An 18367-nucleotide genomic window follows, 5' to 3' on the forward strand; every position below is an offset into this window, starting at 1 on the left:
GGTGGCGGTAATGCTTCATACGTCTGCTAGCACAGTTTAATTTTAGAGTAGAAGAAGAAGCAATGCGGAAACGTCGGATAATTTTCTTTGCAGCAAATTGATTGAGAAAGAAAGCTTATTGGCAACAAAATTACTCTAAGACACAAAGACACGTTATGTTTTTTGCTCCGAAACCGTAAGAGTTACCACCCCGCTCACTCGAGTTTGCTTCTCTCAGGTTCTTGCTAACTTTAGCCTTTTAGCTTATCTGCATGTAAACAAACAATGGACTAAACAACTACTCTCAACGCACAGCACAAAAACCAAAGTGTTAGTTCATTTCCTAAAAAGGTGAGTCTGTTTCTGCCCGTATTTTGGCCAAAATTATTGACAGGCTTATTCAACGGGTTTCTTTGTTGTGCTCACAAGATGGAGTCACTCAACACATTTGAGTCAGAGATGGAGCCTGACGGGCAAGGGAGCTACTCTCTATTTCCATCTTTGGATAGCATCGCTGGTCTGTCTGGGACGGCTGATACGCTGGAGAGGTTTGTTGTAACTGAGGTTAAGGTGACAACGTTTGCACCACTGCTTGTTGATCGTCACCCACAGATCATAACGTTGGGTGCAGCTATCCGGCGGTAATGATGTCAAAACGAAGGAATTTCCTTCTTCCGCCTCACAGTCTATTCTGGATTTTGTTTGCACACTCTCCCTAAATTTTGTGCAGGGAACGCTTTTCTTTATGTATCTATAAATCAGACCATACTAAATTCAAGTAGTATATCCAGAGTGTATTTATATACACGTACTGCATAGCATTGTCTAATTTTGTTGTGTATAAAAGTACTTGTATTGATGAAACCCCAACTGCTTTTTTTGCAGTGAACCGTCCAGTGAAATTGCAGAAAAGCCAAACCTCACCTGGCTTGATGCTGCTCAGGTTGGTGCTTTTCCACTTGCATCTTTTTATTTAAAGGTTAACTGATTGAGGTTAATGCTCTTGGATTATTTCTTTATTTTGTGTTCTACACATACTGTAGATCGTTTTGGAGGAAGCTGGACATCCCATGCACATTAAAGAGATCAAGCAAAGAATCATTGACCGGGGCCTTGTTCAGTCCAAGTACGGGCAATTATTATCACATATTATTTGACATTGATGGTCAAAAATAAATTACTTTAACTAAGATGAAGCATGTTGCAAAAATTGCAATTCCATTTTGCTATGTTGGCAGTGCAAAGTCAAGTCTGGAAGCTGTCATGTATCGCGAGGTAAGCGGGACTTGACACTTAATAGTACATTAACTCTTTTTGTTCATTTGATGCTACACATTCTTCATTTTGAGTTAATTTAACATTGCCTCCGTCCTTTCACATCACCATAGTTATCAGAACTGGGGGTTCGATATGATGGTGCAGGCAACTTTGTTTTGAGCTGCACAAGCCAGTTTTTAGTAAACTGAAGGCCTGATGCAGCTCTAGCCTCCATGTGTCTGCCTCAGTTTCACGTTATGTTTCAGACACAAAAAGGCAGCAAGAGATTCAAGAGGATTGAAAACAGAAATGGAGTCTTTGCATTGCTGGTGAGTTGAACGAGGGGCAGTAATGCAATACTGACTGCGTTCAATTATCTGAATTATATTGCAGCTACCTATGTAATTACTTCAATGCTTTTTGTTCTGCAGTCAAAATTCCCATTCGTGCTTGTTTGTTGTGGGATTTTGTCAACGTTAAAGCATACTTGCAGCTATGATCCCCAGTCAAACCAATTTAGTCAAACTCTTTTTCTGTGTGTACATAGCATCAGTTATGTTTTCACCATTTCCATTTTAGTTTTTGTTTTTATCTATCGCTTTGAGAGTCTTGCCACTGCGAGAGTCTGCCGGTGTTCACTGTCTTCTCCCTCAGACAGATGTCGAGCGGCAGCAGGCCCTAAAGGCCTTCACCGCTCAGGCCTTCCTGGGCACACCGCAGCAGAACACCGTCTCTGCTTCGGGATCCGGGGCCGCCCCCGCTGTTGCCCCTTTTCCGTCCCCTGCAATCTCGGAGAACAAAGCCAAAATGAGGAGAGGTGCGCGGAAAAAAATGAATGAAAAGTATCGGCTGAAGTACCTCCGACTGCGCAAAGCTGCACGAGCCATGATATTTGTGAGTTGCTTTAAGACTTGCATCTGGTTTTTAATGCAATATCTACACAGGTTTATTAAGGCTCATGTTCTAATGGTACATTGTGTTAGAAGGCTAATGAATGATTTGAAAACCCTTGTGCAATTTTGTTAGTTTTTATGGAAAACACTAAATTGTCTGGATGACCTCAAACATTTTTGAATGGTAGCGTACGTGACAGTTGTCATTCCCTCACAGGAAAACGCAGCTTTGCATGACGAAGTTGCCCATCTAGAAGAGAAATTTTTAAGAGCCAAGGAAGAGCGCCAGTACGTAAATACACTCGATTATTTTTTTATTCTATTATTGTTTCAAATAATAATCGTATTTTAGCTTAAAAAATTGTCATCAAAGAGCATGTTCCCTTTTTCAAACCTGTCCTCCATATGTCCAGATTGTTGCTGTTGCACTACCAGTCCCTGTCAGAGGGTGATTTCCTGCCCACGCCCAGCTCGACCACTCATCCCGCCGTGCCGCCTCCCCCGGCGAGCTCCGGTCCCGGAGCACCACCCAGCTTGTGCGGGACGCACATGCTCACATCCGTGGCGTCGGCTGTGGATGAGGGGCAGCTTAAAAAACCCAAGAAGGAGCGCAAAGAGCGGGGCAGAGAGAATGGAAAGGATGAACGTGAGTGCTTTTTTGAATTATTTGGTTGACTTCATCAGTATCAAAAAGTTGATAATAATTTCATCATTCTTAGTTCCGAAGAAAATGGCAAAGAAGCGAAAACTGGCTGACGGTTCCCGTAAGCTCGTGCAACCCATCCCGCTTGATTCCTGCGGTCGCCCCGTCTTCCCCATCGTGTTGGGCGGCTTAACGTTGTACAGTTTGGGGGAGGTTGGCCAAATCACACGAGACACTGCGCCGGCGTGTAGGCAAAAGCAAACATTTCCCTACTTCCCCCCCAGATCATCACGGATCGAATGTTTTTCCATGACGAATGTGCCATCTACCCGGTGGGCTTCTGCAGCACGCGGGTCTTTGCCAGCATGAAAAACCCTGAGCTGCAGTGCCTCTATACATGCCAAATCAAAGATGGAGGAAGCGGACCGCAGGTAATGATAAGGCGCAGAGGTACACCAGTACAACCCAAATTATTTGTTGGTGGGGTTTTTTTTTGTGTCCAAAGAGAATTACAAAGTCAACAAAACAAATTAAAGGCCATCATTCAAAATTATTCCATATCCATCAAAATTGGAGGGGACCTAATCATTTTTTTTCTGATTCTTTTGGCTTAGTTTGAGATTGTACCCGAGGACGATCCCCAGAATGCCATCGTGGCTTCCTCGGCCCTGACGTGCCACTCCAACCTACTCAAGGCCATCGCGTCAGTCAGGTACAATACTGAATAATCATCAAAACTAAGAACAAGCTAAATACACGTCCACTTAGATTGGGTATTGCAAGATTTGTCGGTGATGTCATGTTTTTTTTTTTTTACCTGTAAAGTTCAGTTGAAAGCCAAATTAGCTTTGACACTTCCATGCCCACGATAACACCTTTTTTCTTTTTTCAGTTCCAAGGTTGTTGCCCCAATTGTCCCATCCGGAGCAGACTTTTTTGGATTCTCACATCCCACCATCCAGAATCTCATTCAAAGTTGTCCTGGGGCACGGAAGTGTAACAAGTACATTACATATAACACATTTCTTTTGCTACTAATGTTTTGTATTCTGTGGTTCCTATCTTTTAAATGCTTTAGGTTTTGCTGTCTTATATCCTCATAGCTACCGATGGATACGTTTTGAAGTGTGTCGCACGGGCGATGGCCAGAATCCTCACAGCCTGTCAGAAGACGATGCCTCCATCAACTTTGAGGCCTATCAACGACACCGACGCTTTAGTGACAAGCTGGAACAAATCCCAGGTTTGGTTGCCAAATGTTGATTTTTAAGTAATGGGATTTTCAATAATTTTCCACATAATTTGAAGGCTACTTATAACCTTATTACTATTTCAAGTCAACCTTGAAAATAGCCTTACTAAAATGTTTGTTACAATTTAAAGTCATTGGAAGGAAGATGTCCGAGTGGGTCTGATTACAGATGACAGTATCATGACATTGAGTGCCTTAATAATAGAACAAATAATTGTTTTAAAAAAATACCTACACATGTTGACTCGATCTGAAACTATACTTTTTGCCGTAGTTATACTAGTAAAGACTGTAATGACGACTATCAAATATTTCTCAGCACTTAATATTTTATTTCTGTCTTTTAGCACAGACATTGCATTGTTCGAGTGCGTCGCACCTGACCACCACATCTGTGAAGCCGTCGACTTCGTACTTCAGCTCCTGAATTTTGGTTCCTAAAAGGCTTTGAAGGTCATAAGAATTGACAAGACATGGATGACAAATGCAGAGAACATCAATGGTTTATTTTTGTGAATAGAAACCAGTATCTCAGTATGGACCTTTTTATTTGTTCAAATTGTGTAAACAGTGACTCATGTGGTAAAGTGTTCATTTGGAAAAAAAACATGGATCTTATCCAGTCTTAGATCATGGCAATCATTGACAGTGTTTTTCAAAAACAAAATTTTATGCATAGAATACTTCAGCAGCTAATTTATAGGGATTTATAAAACATCTTTCCAAAAAGATTGCTTGTTATCTGTTGAGCCAGAGGTATTCACTTGATAGCGATCAAAAATAAAAGGGGGCGCAGGTAATGCAGTTTTTGCGCCGTAAATAGGACATGCTTTGAAATCACACGGCCAGTCTTTCCACGCATATCGTAGCGCTGCTACATCGCAGACGTTGGCTGCTATCTGGATGCTGGTGGAAGCCCATTGGACGATGGGAGCCGGAACCCACTGGGACATGGGCCCACATGGGCCTTGTGACTGTGAGCAGCAAATCTTGGAGGAAAAATACAGTTTATAGGAGAGATAACTCACTTGTTTGAGCCAATTTATCAAATTACAAATACATTGTTTAGGGCAGTGCTGGGAATCGCTAGCCTTAGGCTGCTGCAGGTTTTCTAAACAGTAAGGTCAATGTAAGCCCGGTCGTGTCAATGTTTGTTACCTCAAAGATGTCTTTCGATGACTTGACAGCCACTGGCTGGTCGTAGGTAATGTTGACATACATCGGAGTGGACAGTATTTTTTTGGGAAAAGGTCCAAGGAAGACCACATCCGTTTCATTGTAGGCCACCGCTCGTGCTCCGAGTGTCAATCTGTATGCTACGTCCTGCTTATCACGAGGGTGGATTCTGCACGCAAGCATACTGTGTGTGAAATGCTGTAAATGAAAATTGATTAATCCTGCAATTATTTTGTTGATTATATGATGGAGCAATTTTTTGAAAAATCGTTCATTTCCACCCCATATAATTATTTGAGTCTCAAAATAATTATCGCTTTATTTAATAATTGATTAGTTATCGATGAATCGTCACACTGCTAATTTACTCTGTGTGAGTCACTTAAGTATACGCCCAGACTGTTTTCTTACGTGCCATACGGTGAAGTTTCATCCGGCAAATCCAAAGCCACAGCCATGAAGGTCTTTTGCAGACGAGAGTTTGGGACAAAGCCTTTGTCAGCCGTCTGGTGCCAGCGGATGTTTGGAAAGCCGTCATCCGTGGAGCCTTTTTTGTTGGTGGACAGCTAGCATCAGAGAGAAATCGATTATTACTGTCTAACAGTCACTTGAAAAAAATAATGACAAAGTTGTTGCTGGCCAAAGAAATAATAATTTGGCTCTAACAATTATTTTTAGAATCTTTTTACAATTATGGCAATAAATGGATGTGATTTTTAAAACACATTTTAATATCCATCCCTTTAAAACAGGGCATTATTTCTGATTGACAGAGCAGAAAATGCTGCAGTTGTGATTTAGTTACTGGTTTTGTCCGTAATATGTCAGAAAATTGGCAAAATTGTTGATCAGTGCAGTTCCAAAGTAAAAACAAATGTTGCAAATGTTTTGTTTTGATTCAACACAAATGTAATCAGTCTGCTTTGATTAAGGGATACTGTAAGTGGCTGAGCTACTGAGGATTTGGACCATTTTAAATCAAACAAGGTCTTGAAACAATTAACCGTTACACATTGGTCATTAAAATACCTGTACAAATCCAAAGGGAAAGTCCATGGCAGTCTGCCCACCTGAGCCCAGGTGAAATGCCATCCTCCAGTCATCAATCATGGCAGGGAATGAACAGTTGTATTCGTTTTGATGATAATTTGAATTTCTTTCACCTAAAAACAAAAAGTCAAATACCTTCTTGATTGCAAAGTCAGAGTAGGTTCTGACCGTGCATGTTACCTTGGTACCAGAGGGCTCCTTTGATTGTCAAATTAAGCATTGGGTGGATCATCGCATTCCACAGGACCGAGTTGTCAATCGGTGAACTGAGAACAAATATTTTTACACCTGTTTAGACCAGTGGTCCCCAACCACAAAGTGGTTCCAGTCCTCAAGTAGTCTGTGTCCATAGCTATACTTTTCATTTCGGTCCAGTCCGCAATTCTGAAGCGCTCGTGAAGATGACCAGGCTTCGACGGGCGTGCCCCCCCAACTGGTCTCCACCAGTCCTATTGGGTAGTTCAGGTTCTTGTACATGTAACGTCCAAAGAGCCAACACACTGCAGAGAACTGAGACAGACCACCTGTAAATGTATTACCTTCTCAATAGCAGTCTTTGGATCATATTATGGACAGACAAAAATACTTGCTTACTTGCTTTCGGCACAAACCATGGGAGCGTTACTCCAATCAGATCAGTCAACTCTGTGTCACTCATCTTCAAAGCAACCATAAAAGGTCTCACGTGAGGATATTCGGACGCAAGAGCGAGTTCCTCAGATGCATTGAAAATCTAATGGGAAGTAAAAAAAGCATTTTGAATCCCTAACCGACTATAATGGTACAAGGGGTTCACAATGATGCAGCCATTCATCATTTTGACCTTTGACATTTCAAAGTACATGTTGCTCTGGCCACTACAAAGCCAAACGTCGCCAAACAGCACATCCATCAGGGTGGCCGAACTGTTCTGAAGTGTTGCAGTCACGTTGTAGGGACCGCCGGCCTCGATGGGGTCCAGGGTGACTCGCCAGATGCCTGCAGATTTCCAGACTTTACAGGTTATCCCACATTCATTGCATGTGATACATTCCAGACCCACGCGCTAAGGCATTTTTGATAAAAATGTTTTTAATACTCACATATGCTTTAAGCATCGAGTTATTGAAATTGATTTTTAACTCCCTTAACATATTGGAAAATTGCACACAGAAAAATACAGGCATATAATGTATAGAAAATACTGTATACGTTATGTCTCTCTTATTATTGGTATTTGTGAGTTCACAAATCCCCAATAATCAATCACAAAGCAAACAGCAAGAATGAGCATGATTTAAATTAGGCTCTACTGTGCGCCTCGTAAAAAAAAAAAAAGATTAAAATGGAGCCTGCCAATTCAGAAATAGAAATAGTAAATTCCTTATTAATTTGTTTCTGAAGGCCTTGGCTCAAAAATAAAAGAATAATTAGTCTCAAGTGATTTGCATACTGCATGTATGTGTCAAGATCTGGTTTATCAGGTTTTTTTTTTTTTTCCCGCTCAACAGTGACAAGCAGAATTTACCATTCTGCACAGCAACTGGTGAGCTGTTGTATTTCATCGGTCCTGACACGTAGACTGTGACCTGGGCACCTTCAGGCTTGCCGTAACCCCACAGAATGGCTCTCTCTGGAGACTTCTGCAGCACCATGTGGTTGCCATAGTAGGAGGCAAAACTAATGGGTTGATCTAGACACATAGACAAATGGGTTCTCTTGATGGAAAGCTTTACTTGATCATCAACACAACCTTTGCACAGATATGAATTTATTGACTCTTCAGCAAAGTCAGCACACACCTGTAAGTGACTATATGAAATAATGAATAATGATAATAATAATTGCAATAATGAAAATCAATTGCTCTAGTAGGATTTTCTTGACATATTGCTTTTGTTTTCTTGCAGATGTTTTGTTTATTTTGCTATCGTGGACAGACATTTTGAACTGTGCTACCTCTCCTGCGAAACAAAACAAACTGCACAAAAGCGTCATGCAGACTAACAACGGTGTGGTGTTCTTTTGTGATAATCAGAAGTTAGGTCTTCACCAATTTTCGCTAAAAATGGTGCATCAAAGTAATCCGATCAGTGCGGAAAATGCAAATGACACCTTCAGTCGCCAACAATGGATTATGAAAGAACACCCAAAGTGCGACTTCACTCATAAAGTTACATTGGCGACCTACGAAAGAATCAAGTTTGTAAAGTTCTTTACTGAGCATGACACACTTAACTCGAACGTTGATGACTGAAAAACGGAAGGTGTTTTGACTCACCGTGGTGAAAAACCTGAAGAATCAATACCCAAAGAACCAAAACTGACGTAACAAGTAGGTAAGCACAAAGCACAATTGAATATAAAGAAGAATATCTTGGGGTGCATAGTCCCATAATTTTCGGGCAGTGGAAAAAGGTAACATGGACTAAAAGTGAGTTAGTGAAAGAGAGAGAGAGAGAGAGTGAGAGACAGGAGTGAGTGGACTTCCTGATTCACATGCATAAAAAAACGCTGGCACTGGCACACGCACTGGCGCACGCACGCACGAACATGCGCGCACACACTACTTATCCATCCATCCATCCATATTGTCATGGGGGCTGCAAGAGCGCAACCACTCCTACCGCTAATTTCGAGTGGTCAATCAGCTTTCCATGCATCATGCATGCTTTTGGAATATGAAACCTGAGTACCCAGAGCATTCCCACGCAGGCACTGAGAGGCCGGAGCCGGAATCGAAACCTGCAATCTCCATGAGTGACTGATGAAATGCATGGAAGCAGATTGTTTTGTCTCCCTTTGCATGAATAATAATAAAAGTGATAACCTCGGAGCTATCACTTATTGTGTCACAAATTACTTGACTGTACCAACATATGTCCAAATTTCACCTTTACCTCATTAGGGGATGTAGCAGTAAACACTGGCACTCATGTCTAATTCCATTGAATGATTTCTTAATTTTCCTTGTGTGTCTTTTTTATTCTTTACTTCTCAGGTGAGCATCCCTCTTGCCATTGTGCCTGCTAATTGACAGAGTTGTCAAACCTGTCGACGTTCTGCAGAGCATCTGTGAGACACTGCTGTGAAACACAGTTGTTGACACCATGACAAGCAATCAGAGTGGGAATTTGCTTGTGTTTGGAAAAAGGGAAATAGACGTCAAAGGCACGTGTCACTGCTGGTGTCAGTGATAATATGAACAACAGTGCATTTGTAACTTGACATTCCTGGCATCAAAGCTTCTTTATCTCAATCGTCTTTGTCTCTGTTTTTAAATTTTGCGTTTGCGCTAAGATCTTTGTCCAGTCCAGTTCTTGCCCTGCAAAGTCCATTTCAATGAGGACTCTGGATGACTTGGGGTAAACCAGCGCCCTGAAAAACCTGTTTCAATGACGACTCTGTAAACCAGGCTGAGATTCCAGAGAGGCAGATTTGCTAACCAGTGTTCCACCGTGCTGCCCAGGCTGAGAGTTAATAACAATGTTTCTTGTTCCATATGCCTCTTCAATTACCTTCAGTAATTCAATTACAACACAGATGATATGATTTTAAAAGATTGAAGAACTTGCAGCTTCGAGTAATGCGACACATCATTTGGATGACAAAGCGTTTTCTCTTCTTAATTTGTGATTGGTTGCTGCACTGACAAATACTGACTCATTATTTTCTTTCCTTATTACAGTAACTTCTAAGCAACACTTTTAACAGTACAACAATAAAAGAAACATTGCAATCATTCAGTGTTACCTCCAAATGTATTGATTAACTTATCATGTTCCTCCAGACAACATTGAAGGTGCATTTCAAGAAAATCACTTTAGAAACCAAGCTTGAATTAGGTGAAATAGGATATGAAAAAAAAAAAATAGTGCTCCTTCAGTGATCAGTGGAATATGCTCTGGGCCGTTCCATCAAATTTCGCAGCTAATTTTATGCGCTGCCGTGACAGATGCAGATATGTTTGTGGCACCAAGCGTGAACCAAGATTTACGGCCGCTGTCGAGGCCCTCGTAGGTCCCTCGATGCAACATCCGTCATGTGATGAAGCTCTCCAATTAGCGACGCTCAGCAGCTATTACATGCAAGAAAGCAGGTGGAGCTGTACCCCTACTGCTCGTGCTGACATTGATTCTCATTTTTTAGAAGAAGTAATCATGCCAAAACCAGAAAATGGAGATAATACCATGCATTTATTAAAATATCCTCAACATGTATCTTGTATGTTTACATTTCTTAGACAGCCAGTATGTATGCTGCACAATATGTCGGACTTTTATTTTATGGCTGCCAGCACCATGTTTGAAGCAAAAGCACTCCTCTCACTGGTAGGTTCAAAAAAAAAATGCATCGGTGGTGATATTCTTTGACAATAAATCTCACAGCTTAATATCCCAGCTGCTCTGTTCTAAAAATAGCTCATCAGTATTTCAGAAGTATTTATCAAATTAGTAGACAGTAGCCAAGAAGTACTGTGGAGCTCACATTCAATAGGGTTGACGATTCCTTCAATCTTGAATGTAAAGACAGATTTTGATTTCATATTTTTGCCACCTCTGTATATGAGCTGTAAGAACACACACACTGTACGCTCAAGCTGGATGCTGCAGCTGCACGTCTGCATCCAAACTTGGTATTAACCACCAGAACAAACAAACATGGAGGGGAAGGGGGAAGGTCACGAAGAAAGAGACAGCTGGCTTAATGATCAGATTTCAAGGGTGCCATCTCCTGACGGCAAGTTTCAGCTTCTTCCAAATATGTTCAATGGGATTCAGATCACTGCACTTCAAAATAGACTGTTAATTTGGTTTTTATCCCTCTTGTTTGACGCTTCTGAAGAAGGCTACAGGAAGTAGACAAAACGTGTCAAGCAGGTAAAAATACTCTTCCCTGTCTGACTAAAAGAATTGCTTCAATAGTACTTAACAAGACAGTATGAACCTTTACAAACAAGGTTTGGGTCTTTGTACTGAGGGAGGAAATATGAGCTGGTTAGCTAACACTGTGTAGCACATTTTGCACTTTTCATAATACAATTTAGGACACTTCCACACACCCTTTATTGATCCATCCCTGCAAAGATCCAGAACAACATATTTCAGAGCAGGTCCAGTTCCCTCAATGGTAGGCTCTTCCATATTTAGTGGTTCTTGTGTCACTATATTGTGACATATTAATCTCCCTGGCACAATATTAAATGTCTTGATATTGTCTTTTGTTCACAGAAAGGTACCAACCATATTTTTCTCATTGCTAGTGGAAAAAACCAAAGTCACTATTGCATGCTTGCAGCGGAAATGCAGAGAGAGCTGTCTTGTATTCAATTTTCTTTATCCACAAAGAGGGTACCAGCAATTCAGCCTGAGAGGGTAAATTTTGCCTTCTAAATTCTGTGGATAAGTTACGCTAATTTAACCTCTGCTGCCTTTAATATGCATGACAAAGGCAATTAATACATGAGGCCCCCAAAAACATTTATTCCGTCATCCTCCTTGACTAATACTTCTCCTGAGACATTAACTGATCTTTTCTGAAGCACTGATATGTTTGATAAGGCGTGAATAGGCAGTAATTAAATGTCAAAGACAAGTGAGTCCATGTGCAAACATATTGTGGACAGACAGACAGACAAACAGACAGACAGGTAGGTAGGTAGGTAAGTAGGTAGGTCGGTAGATAGATAGATAGATAGATAGATAGATAGATAGAGAGAGAGAGAGAGAGAGAGAGAGAGAGAGAGAGAGAGAGAGAGAGAGAGAGAGAGAGAGAGAGAGAGAGAGAGAGAGAGAGCGAGAGAGCGAGAGAGAGAGCAACACAGACAGAGATCAAATCAATTCTGATTCACATTATTCACACATATGACCGCTAGAGGCCACTCTCGTGACATGGCAGTACAACAATCAAGTAAGGCCAAGTATGGTTCAATAACTTAGAAACGACAACTTAAAAAGAGGTGCCATTATTGCATGTATTTTCAAATGTGCTATAATTGAAAGTGTGTGTGTGTTTTTCAAGTGCATTATCTAATAAAGGATATAATTCTTCCTTCATTCCACATTCCAGTCTGTTTGAGAGAGCCATATTGTTGCAGTGTACTTTCATGCATCATGTGCACTTCCTACAGAAATGGAATTTCATTGCATTGTGCATTTGTTGTCGTCATCATGAAGGCACACTGTGCAGAAAAACAGCTTTTACAGTAATAATATAATATTATTTTGCCTCCCAACACGCTACAAACAACCGACATCAGCAACATTCATGTCAAAGTCTCTGGGAAATAAAAAGGCAATGAACCCCCAGAGTAGTAAAGGTCATACACTGAATGGATTGAATAAGCTGTTTTGGTGGTTTGTTTTTACTTTTTTTGTTTTTAACCTCCGTTTTCAATATCAACACTGTTCTGCTCCCCTTTGAGAAGCTTGGAGTTCATATACACTCATCCCACTAGGCATGAACATCAAAAACAACATTTCTTGTTACGATAAGCATGTAGAAAATTGATAGATGGACCAATTCATGCACGACTAAACTTGATTAAGGCACCAAAATAAAACTGTTTTACACCTTTGATCATATCAATTGCATGAATATGGAAGATCACAGTCAGATGAGGTCAATACACAACACATTGAGGCCCAACTTGGATGTCTTTTCAAGGTGATTCAAATTTAACAGCATGCAGCGTGATGCCGTGCTTATTTTCTGCGGGGGTGCAGGGAAAACTTGTCTCTTTTTATTTCACCAGCGCTACCTGCACGCACACTATTCTGACCCTTTCCTCTAAGGGGAGAGAGAGGAAGAAGCATCACCAATAGCTTCATCTCGGAGGCTTTCAACTCTTCATTTTCCACTAATCTTTGTCACTCTGTGATGTCTTGGGTCAGCCGTTGGATTGGATATAACTGAGCAATTCATGAATTGAAGTCTAGTTTTAATATATCGTAAATAATATAGACAGCTGCCATAGCCCCCCCCCCCAGTACATTGATTATGTGGGGCCTAATAGTACATGCAGCTAGTGGTAATTGGATGATTAAAATCTTCTGGGGGGATGCTTAAAAATCCACCAAGCATACTGAAAATAAAAAGGATGTGCTATTTCTTTTTGGACACAAGTATCATTATGCTGAAAGATACTAGGATGCTGTCTGACAAACAATAACTTGTCGTTAAATGTATGCAGTTGTGTAATATATATTCAATAGTTTGATGCCGATACTTTTAGGGGTTGAAATAAAATGGAATCAAAGCTTTTTACAATTCAAAAACAAAGAGAAAATTCCTCCAGCTGACACATCTGTTTTGAAGTTTTGAGTTATCACATCTTTCTCAGGCAATGCTAAAGCTAATAAATCATTCATAATAACTTTATGTAATGCATTTAAATATTAATAAATAGTTAAATAAGACAAACTCCAACATTGGATTTGATTGCCTTTAAATAGGTTCATTAAACAGCTTTTCGGAATATTTGAATCACAAAAAAATATATATATTCCAACAAAAAGTGCAGAGATTCAACAGCGTAACTTAAAGGTTAAATGAAAACTTCTGCTCCCCAGTATTTTACAGTAAGTGAAGTATTCCACATTTTAACATAACTCAAATGTTCAACTTTCAGTTAGCTTCGTTTTAAGTCAAAACAAAGGCAAAAAAATTGTCCCAGGCTCAGCAGCATTGCTTACAAACTTAACTGAAATTTAAATTAACAAATAGAGATTGACCTAATTGAAATTGAAACCTTAGTAGCCACTGGATCTTTAAAGAAAGCCACATGAAGATATGCATCAAAATGCAGAATTTCAGCATCAATTCCATCTTTGAGGTTCCGTTATGTTAGTTTGATTCAGTCGGTTAATAAGTGCAGTGCACATAAGGAACATGGCAACTGACTGTTCCAGGAAATAATGCATCACATTTGGTGCTTAATATTTAAACAGCGCATGTGGATTCAGAGAACAAAACAGCAGGAGAGCAAAGCAGCATCTTCAACATTCATATTTTAGCATGCAAGGCACATTCTCCCTGCACCTTATGTCCTTCTTTTTTTTTGCCACGCAAAGCTGTTTTCGTTTGCATAGCTTCGCACATTCTGACGACATGACAAAAAGTGATTGACAGTGTTGGAGAGGTATTCTTTGTTTGTTGTTGTCCTTGTTGTATGCAGAGATCTGCATCAACATTTTTACTACTATTTTCTACTAAGCTGCTTTTTTAAGCTACTGTACATGTGTGGGGCAAAAAAAAAAAAAAAAGCCCACATCTCAGCTCAGCATGATTGAGTGCCATTCTAAACTCCTGTTTGGTACATTACCTTAACTTGCTTATTAATCAAACGGTTATACAGTATTTTGATAGAGCTCTGGTATTAATTCTGTTCGTAAACTGTGCGCATTTCTGGCAGTCGTAAGGGCCAGGTGATTAGATTGTCCGAGTAAACTGAGGATGACATCCATTTGTTTCTACACTATAAAAAAGAGTTGACCGCAGCAATGTTGCAGCTATGCTTTTCCACATCACATCCTTTTACATAAATGAAAGTGACACTTAAAGGTTGAGGCAAAGTCCTCCTGTATATCGGTCTTGGCCAATACGTAAGTTACTGTCATACACAAGACCAGTGAAAGTGGGCAGTGATGATACACAATATGATGGAAACAATGGTGCCAAAGTTGTTGAACTTGTTGCAATGCACATCCAGATTCCCATTATTTACATTTAAAGCAGATTAAACCTGCAATTGCCTGGCTGCTAGTCCATTATACTTCTTGTCCAAAGTCCAAACTTGTGATAGTCTTCATCTGGCCCTAATGGATGGAAGCCAACCCACCGAAAGAACAAATCTGCCCCTGCCTTCAATATGTGGTGCTGAGAATAGGAAGACTGCTGCTTTGTTTTCAGTTGACCCATATTTGGTGCCAGGAGATGCCATCACATTTTTGGGAGGTTCAGCTGGGCTATAAAGCACTTAGACATACAAAATCAATGTGCCCATCAAAATCAATAGAGAGTCCTCTAATGCAATGTGATTCAATCGCTCCACGCTTTCCTGTCATTTACTGTACATTTAAAGCAGATTAGACTTCAAACCTGCAATTAAGTAGCTAACAGTTGTAGGTGTGCCCTATTTCTTTCCCAATGCCATTTGGAATAAACATAACAAAGTGACAAAAATTGACGGAGGAATGACATGTAATGAAAATAAATTCCTTAGATTCAGTATCTTATCCAATCCAAAGGCTCTTTCTTGAGTGCAGTGATCACACAGCGCGAGCACATGCTCATCTTTTTGGGACTTTCAACTGCCCCAATCAGAGATCATCACATTATCTCACTTGGGTGATTTGTTTGGCAGAGTTTTTAATCCAGTTGCCTTTCTTGACACTACTGAGCAATTTTACAATGACTGGGAATTAAACACATGCTTCATGAAAGCAGCAGTATGTAAAAGTACACTACATTACTGCACATGGGAATAAAAAGAAAAATATTATGGAATACCTTGCTAAGAACCTTGACATAGCATCAGCACTTTGTCTTTTTTTTTTTTTTTTTAATCAGACAACACTAGCACACTGGCAAACACTGCTAACAAAAAGAGGCCGTGACAAATCAAATGAAGCAGGGCGTGCTATTTGATCACCATCTAATGAAACTTATTCAACTCAGTCATACGTGACGGAATGGGTGCAACCATGTATGCACACATTTGTCTCCGTATTAAATAACATAAACACTAAGTAATGTGTTAATTGCATTTTCCTCAATAATTCAATGTAAGTGGATTGAGGGAAACAATGTTGATCACAGCAATCCCCAGAGATGACACCTCTTAATGCACAGGTGTCAAACTCAAGGCCCGGGGGCCAGATACGGCCCGCCACATCATTTTATGTGGCCCGCGAAGACAAATTGTGCATCGAATTTGTGCCATTACTAGAATTGTAACTTGTCTTCACTTTTAATAATATCTGGTTTTTTTTAATATTTGACCAGTTTTTACTCGTCTGATTTGAAAACGAGTTATTAGTCAGTTTGTTTTGTAGCTTTTACTGTATATAATATGAGGTGCTCATACATTTGTTTGGGTTGACAGTCATAATGGCCCTCCGAAAGAAGCTATGATTACAATGCGGCCCGTGAAAAAAAAACGAGTTTGACACCCCTGCCCTAATGGGAATAGTAATTTCCCTCTGTGTCTATAAAGCATTGACCTTCAACCTTCAATGAACTTAAGTGCTAGGTCCTCTGTGTTTGTTCTCAGTATATCTAGATATGCAATGCTCTGTTACTAATTTGGGATTAAATTTGCACCAACAGGTTGCTCCTCTTCCAGCTGTTGATGATGCTTCATGGAAATCAGTGATTAAAAACCATACCACATAGCAGAGGTGAAATACAACAAATTCAAATGATAATAATATATCGGGGCTTCCTTTATAAAATGGACTGGTCATACCGAGGCTAAAATATCAGAGATTACATTGATAATGATTAATAGCATGGCTACAAAGTTACAAAGTGAAATGAGCACATCAGCATCATCTCTAGCTGAGTGCTCTTGGTTAATTAGTTTGACATTTAGAAAAATATTCCTATTGTGCCCTCATTGAGAAGCCACTAAAGGAAAATCCTGGAAGCAGAACAACATATTTCACATAGTCAGAACTGGGCTAAGGCTAATGAAACCAGTGTCTAGGACACGTGCAGATTATTCTCACGCACCTTTCTTTGGCTGGCGTTTAATAGTGTCATGGAGAAAATGAAAGTGGGCCCTGTTTTCTGTCGATAATGGTGTTCAATTCTTTTAATGAGGTGTCTCCTCAAAAAGAACACAGTCCAGAAAATGTCCTTCATAGACTCAATATTACTTGCAGCAAAGACCCTCAAAAGAAAACTCTCCAACTCATTCTTAGAAAAGCTACAGAGGCATGTTGGAATGGTTGTCTTGTAGAAAATTTGCTGCAACTGAACTGTGTACAACTGCCTTGAAGAAAAATCTGCTATCAGCCTACTGTTTCAGAATATTATGGTTGCTGACATTCAGAACGATGGAGTGCAATCTCCTTGCAGGAAGTGCTCACCATTTTAACTAACTCACAATGTCACACCCAGCTATAATTTAATGATCCAAAGATAATCTGTCCCATGGATGCAATTTAAACAGCTCAGCTTTACTTTCCAAAAAACCTTATATTCCACCAGATGAAGAAGATGAGGTGACCGAGTGGTTAAGGTGATGGACTGCTAATCCATTGTGCTCTGCACGCATGGGTTCGAATCCCATCCTCATCGAATTGTTCCTGTTTTATCCTATATTGTGTGTGTTTATATAAGGTTATCCCATGTTTAAACAGCTCAGCTTTACTTTCCAACAAACCTTATATTCCACCAAATGAAGAAGATGAGGTGACCGAGTGGTTAAGGTGATGGACTGCTAATCCATTGTGCTCTGCACGCATGGGTTCGAATCCTATCCTCATCGAATTGTTCCTGTTTTATCCTATAGTGTGTGTGTTTATATAAGGTTATCCCGTTTAAACAGCTCAGCTTTACTTTCCAACAAACTTTATACTCCACCAGAAGAAGAAGATGAGGTGACCGAGTGGTTAAGGTGATGGACTGCTAATCCATTGTGCTCTGCACGCGTGGGTTCGAATCCCATCCTCATCGAATTGTTCCTGTTTTATCCTATATTGTGTGTGTTTATATAAGGGTATTCCAGGTTTAAACAGCTCAGCTTTACTTTCCAAAAAACCTTATATTTGACTTGATGAAGAAGATGAGGTGACCGAGTGGTTAAGGTGATGGACTGCTAATCCATTGTGCTCTGCACGCATGGGTTCGAATCCCATCCTCATCGAATTGTTCCTGTTTTATCCTATATTGTTTGTGTTTATATAAGGGTATCCCAGGTTTAAACAGCTCAGCTTTACTTTCCAAAAATCCTTATATTCGACTTGATGAAGAAGATGAGGTGACCGAGTGGTTAAGGTGATGGACTGCTAATCCATTGTGCTCTGCACGCATGGGTTCGAATCCCATCCTCATCGAAGTGTTCCTGTTTTATCCTATATTGTGTGTGTTTATATAAGGTTATCCCGTTTAAACAGCTCAGCTTTACTTTCC

General features: G+C 40.2%; 2 protein-coding genes and 5 non-coding genes across 7 annotated transcripts; 6 read left to right on the plus strand and 1 right to left on the minus strand.

Annotated features, from left to right (window-relative positions):
- Positions 1–35: 35 nt before the first annotated feature.
- tbrg1 (transforming growth factor beta regulator 1) lies at positions 36–6080 on the plus strand. The gene is made up of 15 exons (XM_085916120.1): positions 36–330; positions 409–527; positions 865–922; positions 1023–1105; positions 1218–1254; positions 1503–1565; positions 1891–2130; positions 2347–2417; positions 2543–2775; positions 2849–2985; positions 3057–3203; positions 3387–3484; positions 3665–3775; positions 3876–4015; positions 4372–6080. The coding sequence occupies exons 2-15, from the start codon at positions 409–411 to the stop codon at positions 4449–4451; spliced, it is 1617 nt and encodes a 538-aa protein (XP_085772246.1). The 5' UTR covers positions 36–330; the 3' UTR covers positions 4452–6080.
- On the minus strand, positions 4491–8748 carry siae (sialic acid acetylesterase). The gene is made up of 10 exons (XM_085916122.1): positions 8511–8748; positions 7758–7922; positions 7074–7228; positions 6845–6983; positions 6609–6774; positions 6431–6516; positions 6230–6363; positions 5612–5766; positions 5183–5369; positions 4491–5013 (listed from the first exon to the last, which is right to left on the minus strand). The coding sequence occupies exons 1-10, from the start codon at positions 8623–8625 to the stop codon at positions 4732–4734; spliced, it is 1584 nt and encodes a 527-aa protein (XP_085772248.1). The 5' UTR covers positions 8626–8748; the 3' UTR covers positions 4491–4731.
- An 8703-nt stretch (positions 8749–17451) lies between these two features.
- trnas-gcu (transfer RNA serine (anticodon GCU)) lies at positions 17452–17533 on the plus strand. The gene has a single exon. It is a non-coding gene; the product is annotated as a tRNA-Ser (tRNA).
- A 108-nt stretch (positions 17534–17641) lies between these two features.
- Positions 17642–17723, plus strand: trnas-gcu (transfer RNA serine (anticodon GCU)). The gene has a single exon. It is a non-coding gene; the product is annotated as a tRNA-Ser (tRNA).
- Positions 17724–17829: 106 nt separating this feature from the next.
- On the plus strand, positions 17830–17911 carry trnas-gcu (transfer RNA serine (anticodon GCU)). Its single transcript has one exon. It is a non-coding gene; the product is annotated as a tRNA-Ser (tRNA).
- Positions 17912–18019: 108 nt separating this feature from the next.
- On the plus strand, positions 18020–18101 carry trnas-gcu (transfer RNA serine (anticodon GCU)). The gene has a single exon. It is a non-coding gene; the product is annotated as a tRNA-Ser (tRNA).
- Positions 18102–18209: 108 nt separating this feature from the next.
- Positions 18210–18291, plus strand: trnas-gcu (transfer RNA serine (anticodon GCU)). Its single transcript has one exon. It is a non-coding gene; the product is annotated as a tRNA-Ser (tRNA).
- Positions 18292–18367: the final 76 nt, after the last annotated feature.

Source organism: Syngnathus leptorhynchus, chromosome 7, assembly GCF_054491065.1.
Source record: "Syngnathus leptorhynchus isolate UIUO chromosome 7, UIUO_Slep, whole genome shotgun sequence".
NCBI lineage: Eukaryota > Metazoa > Chordata > Actinopteri > Syngnathiformes > Syngnathidae > Syngnathus > Syngnathus leptorhynchus.